The 13990-nt window shown below is 37.7% G+C and overlaps 1 protein-coding gene across 1 annotated transcript; it reads left to right on the plus strand.

Annotated features, from left to right (window-relative positions):
- Nucleotides 1-11220: 11220 nt before the first annotated feature.
- Nucleotides 11221-13990, plus strand: LOC118437853 (elongation of very long chain fatty acids protein 6-like). The gene is made up of 4 exons (XM_035857242.1): nucleotides 11221-11464; nucleotides 12135-12295; nucleotides 12912-13267; nucleotides 13699-13990. Exons 1-4 carry the CDS (start codon nucleotides 11276-11278, stop codon nucleotides 13839-13841), a joined length of 849 nt encoding a protein of 282 aa, XP_035713135.1. The 5' UTR covers nucleotides 11221-11275; the 3' UTR covers nucleotides 13842-13990.

Below are 13990 nucleotides of genomic sequence, written 5' to 3' on the forward strand. Positions count from 1 at the left end.
ATTGGTGCTGGTCATCTGGTGGTGGGGAAAGCGTCCACTGATACGCTACAACCGGCTCCTGGAGGAGGAGCTGGTGGACTAGGATGATTTACCCCCTCCCGCCACTCCGCCGTGGCTCAGGAGATGGCGCTCTTTCGCCGGTACACAGACCAGCGCATCCTAGACCGCACCCTCCCAATCGAAGAAGAGAGTCCTGCTGCTGCGGCTGCTGATTATAATGACCAAGGCGAGTTTTTTAATATTAATAACAAAATCAATAACAATAATAACAATGAATTATGATGATGATGATTTATTTTCATGCAGAGTCGTCCCCTCTTCCCGGTCGCCGACCAAGCGTGGATGTCTCCCCCTCCATCAAAGAGGAGGTTCCAGCTGTTGTTGCTGTTGTTGCCGTAACTAATTTGTATTAACGTATAACGTATAACGTATGTATATTGTAATAACGTATTTTGTATAATAATAATAATAACAATGATGATGATTATGATGATTTTAAAATAATTATTTTCATGTGTAGGAGAGACTTCTCGTCGTGATAGAAACAATAGGGTGAAAAATCGCTGGATTTTCAACAAGCAGTTCGAGACCCGCTTTTAATTTTATATATTGTTAAAAGTAAAATGTAATAAAAATGTGTGTATAAAAATATGTTTATTACAAAAACTAATTATTTGTGCATAAAAATTACCCTTCATCTCATTCACATCCCCCTCTTACGTAAACCCCACCCTCTGTCCCCATTGGTCCCTCTTTACCAACCAGAGATACCCATTCTCCCCTGCGTCCCGCAGCTCCACCCTCACACTCCACTCCTCCTACCAACCAGAGCGCTCGCTCCTCCCCCTCGAACTCCCCCCAATCGAAAAACGTAAATAGTGCACCAGCTCCTGTACGTCTTTGATGAATTCAAGAGAGAAAACATTTATATCATTGCTCCTATGGATGAAAGTAAAGTAGTTGGAACGCAGATGAAATCAAGTGACACGACCTAAAGTTACTGTGACGAGAATGTGCAAGCAGAATTTTTAAAGGTACGAAAATGATTAGAAATTGGCTTATGCCACGAGTCAAGAAGAGAATTCCCTACTTGATGCAGGCTGAACAGAGCAAAAACGGGCATGTAGAACCAAAAAATGAGCCAAAAAATCACACTTAATTTTTATCACAACAATATTACCTTAAAATTATATTTCATAGTTTGATAAACTAAAAACGTGGAATTTTTCAATTTTACAAAACCAGAGAGAAATATGTGTTATTGACAAAGGCAGCAGGAACCAACTGCATGGACTTCTCATTATCAAAATTCGTTGCTATATGTCACCCACGAACGGGAAACAGTGTGAAAGACCACATGTATGTTCCTGAGTTTTGGATGTTGACATGTTATTAATTAAATATATGTAGTGGACAATTAAATTGTGACGCAGCAGCCTGGCTGCGCGACCATGAAAGCGATGGAATTTCACATCACGATTTCGTAGTTTTTTTGTGATAATTGTTCAATTTATGCACAAGAAACGTGTATTGAGAAGTGTGGAGTAGTTTTGGCGAGCCATAAGTAGTATACATATGTACAGTTATTGTTATTAGGCCGTATGTAATAGTATTAGGAACACTGTAGTGGAATAAACGCCCAAGTATTGATTGGTTGTAGGTTATGTTATGTTGGTCAATGTGTCGTGCAGTGCCTATATGGTGCGGAGAGAGTAGCCAAGCGTGTGCTGGATGTGAGTCCGTAGGGTCGAACAGATACGACAGGTTCGGGTTATAGGTGTATGCTTAACTTTGTAAAAAAAGTACAATTTGTGTTAGAAAAGCTATTATTATCTTATATTAAAATTATTTGTTAAACAAATAATTTAAAAGGGGGGGGGGGGTAAATGACTGTGACGCAGCAGCCTGGCTGCGCGACCCCTCTCGTTGTAGCGACTTGATTCATAATAAAGTGGCAGTTCTGTGTGAGCTCGGTTGTGCATCATTGTCATATTATGCATCTACATACGCATGTACATTAGTCACTTTCTCTGCTGCTGCATTAATGCTCACGGAGACTCACCGTCGCTTCCGCGACCACACCAACAACCGCTCCCACCGCTACATCCGACAAAATGTCGGGTTGTGAAATTTAACATCCGTCTCGTAAAGCATATGTATACCCACATGTCAGGTTGGCTACGTGCGCAAACTTCCATAAAAAAAGTGTGCTGCTTGTGGAAATTAAACTCAATGAATGATGTAAATTATTAAAGACCACATGTCTCCTAATATGGCCCAGTGTCCAGGCAAATACAGGTCGACCCAGCGCTTCATATACATACATCTGAAGACTGGTGCACGTAGCCTGAATTTCATAAACAGAAGTATGGTGTTTGCGGAAATTAAACTCACTGAACGGTATCACTGATTAGATAAATAATTAAACCTCACGTGTTACCACTGTTACCTAATACCTCAAACTTTTTAACTAGAATTAAGCATGGCAAGGCGGCGTTGGACCTTTAAATTTTGAACAGGCTGAGGTTGATTCTACAATTTTACAATTTGCTGTGTAAGCTGTTTTATTTCCAATGTAATTTTTATTTCAATTGTCTCGTTTCGTCCAATAATACATAATTGTCTCATACATATGTATACATACCGAGTCAGGAACATCACACCACCGCAAAATCTATTAAACTGCATAGGTGCGACACACTGAGTGCTTTCCAATACGGCAAACCATTTGGAACTATGTATGGTTTGATTTTTTCAACGTGAAACTTTCTTCGTGCAAAGTTGCTGAAGGCAAGTTCCCTTCTAAAAATCAAAGTCTAGGGGGTTGTACAGGCATTGGTAATGAGAGCGCGAAAAATATTGCGAAACTGATGGTATTTCCTGTTGTTACGTATGCCAGCTGAGTTGAATTGAATGGGAGACACAGAACACATATGGCAGCCTAATTTTTTTTATAAAATTTAAAGTTGAAATTACTACCAGTGCCAAAGATATTAAAGGTCAAAATCGTTATCACGGAGACGCCCTACCCTCTGTATTCCACGATTTACTAGGAACACTATGATAGCCTATCATAGTGAATTTTTATCGTTGGTACTGTATAACTGTGAATTTTTCGTGGATTACGGATTACATTCAATGTAATCTGATTACTTAATCTGATTAAAGTAATCCTGGGATTGCCCATCCCTGATGATAGGTAGGTATGTGACCCGGACCTTGCAATGTCCCTTTACACATTCGACGCATTTTCCAATTGCAGTCCGACAATGTAACACAATTTCCGTGCAAGAATGACATTTGGTTATGTTGTGACCACTTGATGACGGGCGGAAGGCGTCTATGTTGCTGCTGATGACTGCTATAAAGTGCACTAGTGGGGACTGTTCTTCAAACAAATTGCTCTGTATTTGTTACTAAAGTTTCTTAAGTCATCAACGTCTGGCTGCTAAACTGGTAATCGCTTTACATTCGTGTGTAAGCAATAAAGTCACGAAGTGGAAAATATGTGGAGCACCTCGTCTAGTTATAAATTTGCTAAAATTCCTCTATGTATGTCTGTAAAAATTGTTCAACCCTTTAAACTTTTAACAAGATGCGCATACAAACAACCTAATAAATACTACTGCATACATAGGTTACTATACATATGTAGTACCCTATGCAGTTGTATACTACCACTACTGCGGGATTGCGTGAAGTGCTTCAGTAATTATTGATAAATTCAGTAAACTTACTTTCCGCAAACATGTGTGTCGAACATGGTTTGCGAACATGGTTTGCGCTTCTGTTGACAGTTAAAATTTAACTGCACACGTCTTACCCTATTTATTGCGATGGAGCAACTAAGGATGCAAAACTATGGAACATGTTCTACATACTTTCACTTTATTTAACTTTATTAAGGGGTGAAACCCTTTTATAAGATTGATATGTCCGTCTGTCCGTCCGCGCAATATCTCAAGAATGGTTTGACGCATTGACCTGAAATTTGAAACAGTACTTCATACAAAACCCTCTTAAGCAGACAATTTGTCCGTCCGTCCGCGCCCAGGATAACGTGAGAATACGTACGTCGATATAACTCTGTTTGCTACATCGTGCATAAATATGAGCCCGGGGAGATGACCCTATCAACCATTTGGGCCAACCTGACCCCCCCTTAAGGTCAATGGGTGAGGTCACATACAGGGTGGTTTAAATGTCACGCTACAATGGAAAATTTTTCAGTGGGAAAAATCCCTAAATCTCCATTAGTTACGAGATTTTTGGTTGAGATTTTTATAAAATTATTAGAAACTGATGGAACCCTGATGACAAAATTCTTGAAATGTTGAATTTTAGAGACAAAATTTCGGTAACTAATGGAAATTTACGATTTTTCCCCATCGAAAAAATTTCAATTGTAGCGTGACATTTTAACCACCCTGTACTTCGAGAAATTATTAACTTCACCGTTTTGCTGCATTTTATTTGTAACCGTTTTTTATTGTCTTTTTTCCTGTTTTCCTTTTTATATCTTTCTGTTCTTGGCCAATGTGTTGCCGCCGCTGCATAATAAATTTATACAATGCAATTAGTATCTTCTGCACCGGTATGTAACTTGTCGCCTCGAATTCTTGTTTTTCTCTCGATTGATATGGTGTGCAGCTAAAAAATGCTAGGAAATTCATTTTATCACTTTATGCAACCGTCTGGCTTATAAATTGATAATCTTTCCACATGCTCTGCTCATTTAGACAGTAAACAAACTACATATAGCACGAATATCAACGACCTCATGAAATTGAAAATTTTATAAAATTCCGAAATGTTGTAAACATATACCTCCGGAAACTGTCTGGTTCAGCGATTTAAATCTTTAACGAGTTATTCAACCTACAAATGTACCTACTTATGTATGTAGTACAAAATAATGAAATTTTACGGAACGCGTCAACACTCATGTACACTGATTCAGACAATCGACATATTTTTAAAGTTTGCCTTCTGCGCTTATTCCTAAATCACCTTAAAGAAGTGTCATTTCAAAGCTGGACCAGCAACTTTATCCGAACACAGTTTAGTAAAGTTCCATTAACTCTATTAAGCTAAAGATCACACAATCCAATAAAATTCTAATTAAATTGCGACTTAAAAAGAATTTTGAAACATAATGCAAAAAAAATAAGCAAAAAACATTGAAAATTATTTAGTAAACTACAAGACCATCCCAACTCAATAAAATTCTAATTAAATTGCGACTTCAAATTTTTACGCACCACACTTAAAACTTAAAAAATAAACAGAAAAAAATCAATCCTGATCATTCACTTGTACTTAAAAAGTAAAGAATTTACATCTTTAACTTTCAAAATGAATTCCCTATTACGTCGACTTGCTAGCCCAGTTTCGCACTCAAGAACATCATATTTATCTTCCATGACATGGTTTGCTACATGGACGCTGAGATCGTTTGCCGTTCCGCTGACGTCCGAATCTGGGGGCAAGGAGGAGCAGGTCAGGCGTTTTTCAGTCATTAAGAAAACCAGGCAGCGCGCTATCTACGTGGGCACTGCTGTCATCTGGGTCTTCTACAATGTCATGTTTTCGTTCTGGTTTTATAAAAATATCTACAACCCAAAGGAAGCCGAAAGTCCTCCCATCTGGGACAAAGTAATTGCATTTTTCTTTCTCATGAAGTATATTCTCGTGTTTGGTATCCATGTTTGTCTCCTGCTTCGAAAGAGAGAACTTCTTCATGTGATGAGGGCCAGTTTCTGGATGGAGCCGAAATGCGTTAGCAAAGGTAATTGTTTCTGTAACAGACTTTTATCCACCGTTTCGATAACTGGAGGTGTTGGCGATCATAGCTCGCAAAACATTGGTCCATGGTTCATCGATTAACCAATTTTTTGTGGTCCGTGGTCATGATCCTGATTGACCATTTTGGTCCATTGCGAGCTATGCTAACAACAATGGGGCCTATTTTTTAGTTGTACTAAGATTTTAGTTGCGGGTTATTTAAAAAAATAAAGCCAAAAATTGGCAATAACATTACCCATTGAACAATCCTATCGAAAAAAACTATTAGGGACAGAGTTCACACGTCCACTTTGATTTATTCCCCAAGGAGGAAAAAGCGACGCAAAAATAATACACAGAAACTTAAAATCGCCGCCAAAATTTTTCATTTAAGGGGCCGCCCAACTAGAAACATGAGCCTCACATTATTTCAAATTCTTGGCACGATAATTTTCCACACGTAACTGGATATTTAGAAGATCGCGGAATATCTTGAGAAAGGTTCCATTCTGAGTTTTGTTAAAATTTTAGGGGCAACCGGATATACCCAAATCGACATCCTGTCGAACGTTGACGCCTCAAAGTTTTCATTATTCGCGGTCCCCGCGATGATGGGGGCGCTTGGATTTTTTCGACCCTGCATGCCTCCCTCAATTGCGAACACCTTACTTCTCGAGTGTCGAGATGGTTGGGGCGATCAGGACGCCGAGTTATGGTTACGGATCATCAATGGCTGTTTCCAAGGGTGGGTGTGGTTCTCGGTGGCAGCAGTTATCGTCACCACGATTATCCTGGTGCTCATTTATCCTGCGGTAATGGTGGAATTGTGGATCAAGGTTATTGAAAAGTGAGATCTTGCACTAATAAATAATGTGTAAATAAATAGTTGTGAGTGATTATCTTGGATTTTGTTAGGACAAATTTTAAACTTCTGACTCACATATTTTTTTGCATTTTCTTGATTAGGTGTTTTCTTGGCGAATTTCAACAATTTTTTAAAGTTTTTGGACTATTATTTTCAGAATTTCACAATTTGCTAGTTTGTTCTTGAGATCCTGTCAAAATTTAATAACTGCGTTTTATGAAATGAAAAAGTCGAAAATGCGCGGATTTTAGGAAACACAAAGATCTAAATCGGATTCTGAGTGGGAACAGTTTAAACCTTGTCAAATAAAAATCCAAGATAACCACCTCACACATTCACATTGGGACTTTGTTTAAATCAAATTTTCACAATACTTAGGCAGCTGGATCCTGACTTTGGAATTCATGGATTAGCTGCTTTCCGTGTCGCTCAAGTATTTCAAAACCTGACGAATTCCGTCATGAGGAAGCCTGTCATCAACTTTTTCATCCTCCTGACCATCCTTGGTGAAGTCCTGTCACTCTACGTGATCATAACCTGCTGGGAAAACCTGAGTTTCGGCGTGGCCGTATTTTTCTATTTGATGGGAATCGATTTCTTTGTGATAATTCAAATCACACTAAATTCACAGAGTAAATCGTACGTTGCGAGCGAAAACTTCGCAAAAAATATGAAACGTTTGAAGTCACAAAATCCTTGGATTAGGAAATTTTTGAGGTCGTGTCCTCCCTTAAAAGTGGGTATGGGAGATGGCAAGTTCTTTGATGCATTGACAGCATTCGTTATTTGGCAGTTTTGCGTGGATAAATTGATTAGTATGTTGCTTCTCGAGAAATAAGATAAATGCCGGAATGATACATACGTAGAACTTGGATTATTTGACATTTCGTTGTCAATCCGGTTTAATGCAAAGAGTTTGAATAGATAGAAACTTTCATGGAAAGATCCTTACGTTAGCATAGTCAGATGTGGAAATTAGCGATATTCACCATATTTACCATAGCTGCTTGGCTTTGGAGGTTAGCACCAGTGCCTCTAGCAGTCAGAGGTTTATGGTTCGATCCCTCAGAGCTCGTCATCTTGGGCTCCCTCCGTGGGTATCAGTAGCAATCACCGCAGCTGGCCATATAGTAGAGTGGACTAAGCATCCTACCCTATGTTAGTATTCGGGTTCAAAGCTGCAGGCAATATCGTAGCAGCGAGAGTGATGGGTTGTGGTGTGGCAGTTTGGTACTACTGAGCCAGAACATGCTTCTGCTTCCAGACCTAGCCGGTTGATTACCTCATTTCGCTTGATTGGTTTCTCGGTCCTCCTGTCTCATCAACAGATTTGAGGACTAAGCCTGAGATACAGAGCCACTGGCATACCACTGGCCGTAAGAGTAAGAAGCATACTATCCTCGCATTTAGGCGTGTCACCTCATTTGCATAAATCTCAATAGCCCATTTTCGGCGATACGGGCTTCTTTCCATGTTGAGTAAACTCTATGACTCTCACGAATGCGTTAGAATATGCAAACGAGGTGACAGAGCCGAGTACGAGGACAGTATGCAGTAGTTTTAACACACATCATCGTTTTTAAACTTATTTCCAGAATCTGAAGCAATCTCGTATGAATGCTTCACCTTTAGCCCAACACAGTCAACTCCGCTCAACGTAACTTTATTAATGGAGGCACAATGTCGAATATTTGAAAATCCCGCCATCGTCTGGCGCATATGGGCAAATAGCTTCAGCCTCTATGCTTGTGCCTCACCCTCTGTACATAGATATATCAAAATAACAACACTTGCACGATAGTAATTAAAGCGGATAAAAAGTGCAATTTTATCCAATTTTATCCATATTTGTTTATATAGATGATTTGAGAGAAGTGTTACTCCATGAAAAAAGATAATTTTTTGCACATTCGCTAAATTATGACACCGCCGCTCTTACATTAATACAATTGCCTATTTACATACATATTTAAAGTCATGAAAATGCAATTCTTTTAATGGTAGCCCCCTAATTGCGAAGGTAAAATTAGACTACTTAAGAAATTGGTCTGAATTGGCAATTACGCACGCGCCTTAATTATTTACTGGTTAAGTTTTTTATGTCTACAGTAATAAAAAAGTTATGTGCAGAATCATCATGTGAAAAAGTTGGCGTGTCTGAAAATGCTGGAGATTTGTTACTTTTCCGTGATAATAGTTATATACATAAATTGGGAAATACGAATATCAAGAGTATCAACACAGTGCTTGTAACGATTCATATGTAGCGTGGTTAGTTATGCTAACGATAAGTGAAATAATATCGATAATATTTAAGTAGCATCTCATAAGGAATTTTCCGCTCGACAAATCGTCACTCAAAAGTACTTTCCCAAAAATTATATGCGCACTTTGTGCTTAAAAAATAGATTTTTTAGGTCACTCGTCCATCTGAAAGTATTCTAAGTAATCCAAATGACAAATATTTGTAAATTTTGTAAGCAAATTTCCTGAAAATTTCGTTATGACAATTGAAATGCTTTTAACAATTTTTAATAATCACGAATTGAATACATACATTCGCCGTGTCTAAAAGCTATCAAATCGTTTAAATACTTCGGAGAATTAGAAGCACTTCACTATCAATGCGATGCTGTAAAGTGTAACCTCCCGATTTGGTTGAAATTTTAAAATTATTAAGTAGCTTCAGCTACTTTATGTGAAGACTTTGTCTGTCTGTCTGTCTGTCTGTCTGTCTGTCCGTCTGTCTGTCTGTCCGTCTGTCTGTCAGCAGGATAACGGGAGAATGGATAAAGATAATCGAAATCGGTTTTCGCCATCATACATAATACCCCAGGGGGAGGATCCTATCAACTTTTGGGTGCAACCGGACCACACCCACGGTCGCCAGGGGGTGTGGTCGGGGCAAAATGAGATTTTTGAAAAAATTGAATGTATAGATGAAATACAGTAAAATCAAGTGTTCCCGCGATGTCGTGGGAGTGCTTGGAGTGAAGTAGTCTGAAGCTACTTCCGTATGCGCGTTTGCGACGGTTTATTAAGATAAAGTCAGTGCAACTAATGTTTCAGGGCTTGTGACGATATTAATCAATCAAAATATTCGAAAATCGTTTAAAAAATGTACGATTTTTACCAAGCGGAAGAGGCAAATCAGACTCCTTTTCTCTTTAAGGGAATAATCACTCATTTTCTAATTTTCCCTAAAATATTTTGACTAATTCCAACCAGCGCACAAACTGCATGAAGAAACGTTGTTTGTATTGACTTGGATTTTAAAATTTTAAAATTTTAATTTTTAATAATTCTAAAATTTCAACCAAATCGGATGGCTACACCTTACCAGTGTTTCTGCTGTTAAAAAACACCTGAACGAAATTAGTGCACAAGTGTTCTTAAACACCACCCATCTGAAATCGGAAAAGTTGCATGAAAATGCACGAAAATCATTTACGTGCAAATAATATCGTAATATTCCAATTTTTCTAAATATTGCAATAAATTGAGAAATCCTTATGCTAGTGGATAATATTTTCCTTGACATTTTAGTGGCAAAATTTTGAAATTGAAAGTTTTGATTTATTCGATGTGTACATACCAAACTTCAAGTCGATCTGATACATTAGAAGTTTATATAACTGAATCTTACCCCCGTTTGACAAGGTAGCAAAATATAAAATTTCTTGAAAGATGAAATTCCCTGCATAAACAGCATTTTCTGTTATTTTATGCATTCTTGTGCATTTTTTTGCATTTTCATGCGTTTTAATTATGTGCACACAAAAACAAACACTGCACCTCACACAATCCCATTGTACAACGTAGAATTCTTCTAAAGTTCCTAAGTAATTAAACCACTTGATTCCATTTACGGCGAATATATTCAATTCGTGATTATCACAAACTCATAAGAACACTTCATAAATACTACTTACATACAATGCATATGTATGTACCTACATACATACGTACCTGAATCTGCACGTGCAAAACAAATCCAGCAGAAAATCAGGCAATGTACATATTTTTGCATACGTTCTCGCATTCGCCCAGATTTTATCATTACGATCGCGCACACATTGTGCCACTCACCTCATTTGCATATTTTGACACATTGGCAAGGAGAGACATTGACTTTAATCCACATGGAAATCCCGTATCGCTATATGTAAATGGACAGAGATTTATGCAAATAAGGTGTCACGCACAAGTTAGCGGATATGTAGTAGTGTCCCTGGCTGTCGATGGTGGTTCCCACGCTCATTTTTTATCCAGCACCTTCTGGTATTACCATTTCTCGTGCGTGCCAAAAACCTTGGCATGCACTATAAACTTTGTTATGGACCAAGTAAGTAGTTTTTAATGATTTAAATAATTCCCTTAAAAACTCCAGAGCACATCATTAGAAGAAATTGTGAAAAATGGTGATTATTAAATTGATCCCACACATTTACAGTGTGGCATAAAATGTTGCATTCTTGCGTGTATGCAACTTCGTAATTTTTTTAATAGAGGAGCATTTTTAGCAAAAAGTCTTACTAATTTTGCATAAATGCTACCACACAGACAAAAATTTTGCACTAGCTGCTCACCGTCAACAGGGTCAAGTTTGTAAGTATTTCGTTGATCATGGAGAATTTCACAATTAATTCGATAAACTCGAAGCCGTGGCCTTTTGATTACGAAAATCCACCAAAATTTGTTCCCTACTGGTTCGAAAATGTGGATACGTTTCAATGGAAGGAAATCATGATACGAAATCCGAACGTTTCCTGGTACGCGTGTGCAGTTTATCTAACGGTCGTGTTCTCACTGCAGGTATGAGATTTGTATTTTTTTTAAATTTTCAAATTATAAGATTTTAGTATTCTTAAATTTTAAAATTTTACTTTTATTTTCGAAATCACGAGATCAAATCGAGATTTAGCCTTATAAATAAAACTTGAATATACAGGGTGGTTTAAATGTTTCGCTACAATTTATGCATAATATTTCAATGTGAAAAAATCGTAAATTTTCATTCATTTTGTCTCTGAAATTTGGTGAACATTTAAAAAAAACTTGGTCATCAGTGTTTTATCAGTTTCCATTAGATAATAATTAATAAAAATCTCAATCCAAGATCTTGCACTCTAAATAAAAATAAATAAAATTTACTCAAGGATATGTAAGTAAAACAAGTGGGTGAAAAACCCAAAAGGTAAAAATTACCCAAAGTAGTGTCAACCCTTTGGACAAATTTTGCACAACAGTTGAATAAATTTTTCATTTTGGTTGTGTCAACCTCTTTTTTTACTCAACCTTGCGTAAATTGTATTTACTCAAGGTTGAGTAAAAAAAATAAAGTAAAGTAAATTTTATTTACTTTGTTTAGTTTTGTTTTGTTTGTGTACTTAATGGAGATTTAGGGTCTTTTTCCATTGTTACAGCGTTACATTTAAACTACTTTATAATTGAAAATGTACCTGAATGCATTTGTGTCTACCAGCATTACATGAAAGGTCGTCCACCGGCGAACGTGAGGAAGGTAATGGTCGCGTGGAACTCCTTTCTGACCATATTTTCTGCCCTTGGATTCTACCGGGTTGCGCAAGAACTTCTCTTTAATTTATTTCAAACGGATGGTTACTACCGGACGGTTTGTGTCAGGTGGGCAAAAAGAACCAGGATAACGTAGCGTCAATATCATTGTCAGCGTAATTCGATTAGGGCTGTCAAATCCGTTTGCTTGGAAATCTAAAAATCCGAATTTCGAATAATTCGAAATTCGGATTTTTTTTTAGAAAAGAAGCGGTTTCCCTAATTTTGTATTCAGTTTCACTCCACAAGTCGTTGAGACAAGTATGAATTTTTTTAAAATGTGTGCATGCTCAGATCTCTTCTTTATGATAAACAGATTCATTCAAGCTCATATTTTTTGAAATTTCTCGTTTTTTTACTACATCAACAGAAAAATATGCTCAGAATCTACTCATGTACATATGTACAGAGTCAGAAAATTTGAAAAAATGGTAAATTTAATAAATTCCACGTTGGAATTGAATATGACAATGAAACCGTCTCTGTCGTCCCTAGTCGTTCAAATATCAAGGAAATTAAAAATAATTCGAAATAAATAAAATCCGGATTTTAGTCCCGATGAAAACGGATAATCCGTCATCCGGGTTTGAAAATTCGGAACGGATTTGAAAATTCGGAACGGATTCGGCACACCTAATTTCTACGTCGTGAAATATAAATTTTAATTCTGCACATAAAATTTCAGACAGGGTCGCAACCTACCAGCCGACTTTTGGGGATTGTTATTCGTCTTGTCCAAATTTTTAGAATTTGGCGACACAATGTTTATCGTGCTGAGAAAGCAGCCCTTAATTCCCTTGCAATATTATCATCACTGCATCGTGACCCTTTTCGCCTGGAAGCTGTACCCCTGGGGGGAACCCATCCTTGCCCACTATTCCGCCATAAACTATGGCGTCCACGCCGTTATGTATGCTTACTTCGTCGCCAGGGGGCTCAAAATTCACGTCCCCGAAGCATTAGCCATGTCAATAACGACGCTACAAATTGCACAAATGATTATCAATACGGGAAACAATTTTTACACGATGGCCATGTTATGTAAGCACATTTAATTAACTTCTTATCGAAGTAAACTCTTAATAAGGGATCCTTTTTTTCAAGTTACACCCGGATTTTATAGCGAGTTGTACAAAAAAAAATCAAGCTAAAAATTATGAATTATTTACGTAGCGCTGATCATTCCGTTGAATGGACCCTTTGAATAAAAATATTGGAGGTCAAAGTACCCACGAGCACCTTGGTTTTCGCCTCGTAGAGGGAAAGAGAGACAAAATTTAATCAAAAATTGAACCTTGCCGCCAATATTTTCCTTATAAGGGACCATTCAACATAATGATGTGGGCCACGTAATTCCTCATTTTTGGCTTATTTTTTGATATAACTAGGTACACAAGCCCGGTGTGGCTTGTAAAATGGTTCCCTTGTAAGTGAAGCGTTTTAATGATTTGTTGGCATTTTTCTCCATGCAGACCTTGGCCATCCCTGTAGCAGACATCCCACCTCCATCACGTGGAGTTTAGTGGTTTACATCTCTCTCTGGATTCTCTTTGCGAAATTCTTCCTGGCCAGATACTTCTCGCAGAAGAAGGGAGCCCACAAAAAAGTGGACTGAATGTTCAGTTCAGGATCTGGAAGCAAATACCGAACTTCCGTTGATTCTGCTTCTCTCAAAATATGTTTTAAATTACTTTATCATAAGACCGGATTTTCAGACTGAGTAAACCTGTATTGTGGCAAATAAAAATATCTGACTAATCTATA

The sequence above is a fragment of the Folsomia candida genome, unplaced genomic scaffold (genome assembly GCF_002217175.1).
Source record: "Folsomia candida strain VU population unplaced genomic scaffold, ASM221717v1 Fcan01_Sc016, whole genome shotgun sequence".
Classification (NCBI taxonomy): Eukaryota; Metazoa; Arthropoda; class Collembola; order Entomobryomorpha; family Isotomidae; genus Folsomia; species Folsomia candida.

Excerpts from the sequence above, each read along its gene's own strand:
- LOC118437853 (XM_035857242.1), top strand. The coding sequence starts at position 11,276 with ATGGAGAATTTCACAATTAATTCGATAAACTCGAAGCCGTGGCCTTTT. Across the intron at positions 11,465-12,134 it reads CGGTCGTGTTCTCACTGCAG|CATTACATGAAAGGTCGTCC; the intron begins GTATGAGATTTG and ends TGTGTCTACCAG. Across the intron at positions 12,296-12,911 it reads TACCGGACGGTTTGTGTCAG|ACAGGGTCGCAACCTACCAG; the intron begins GTGGGCAAAAAG and ends ATAAAATTTCAG.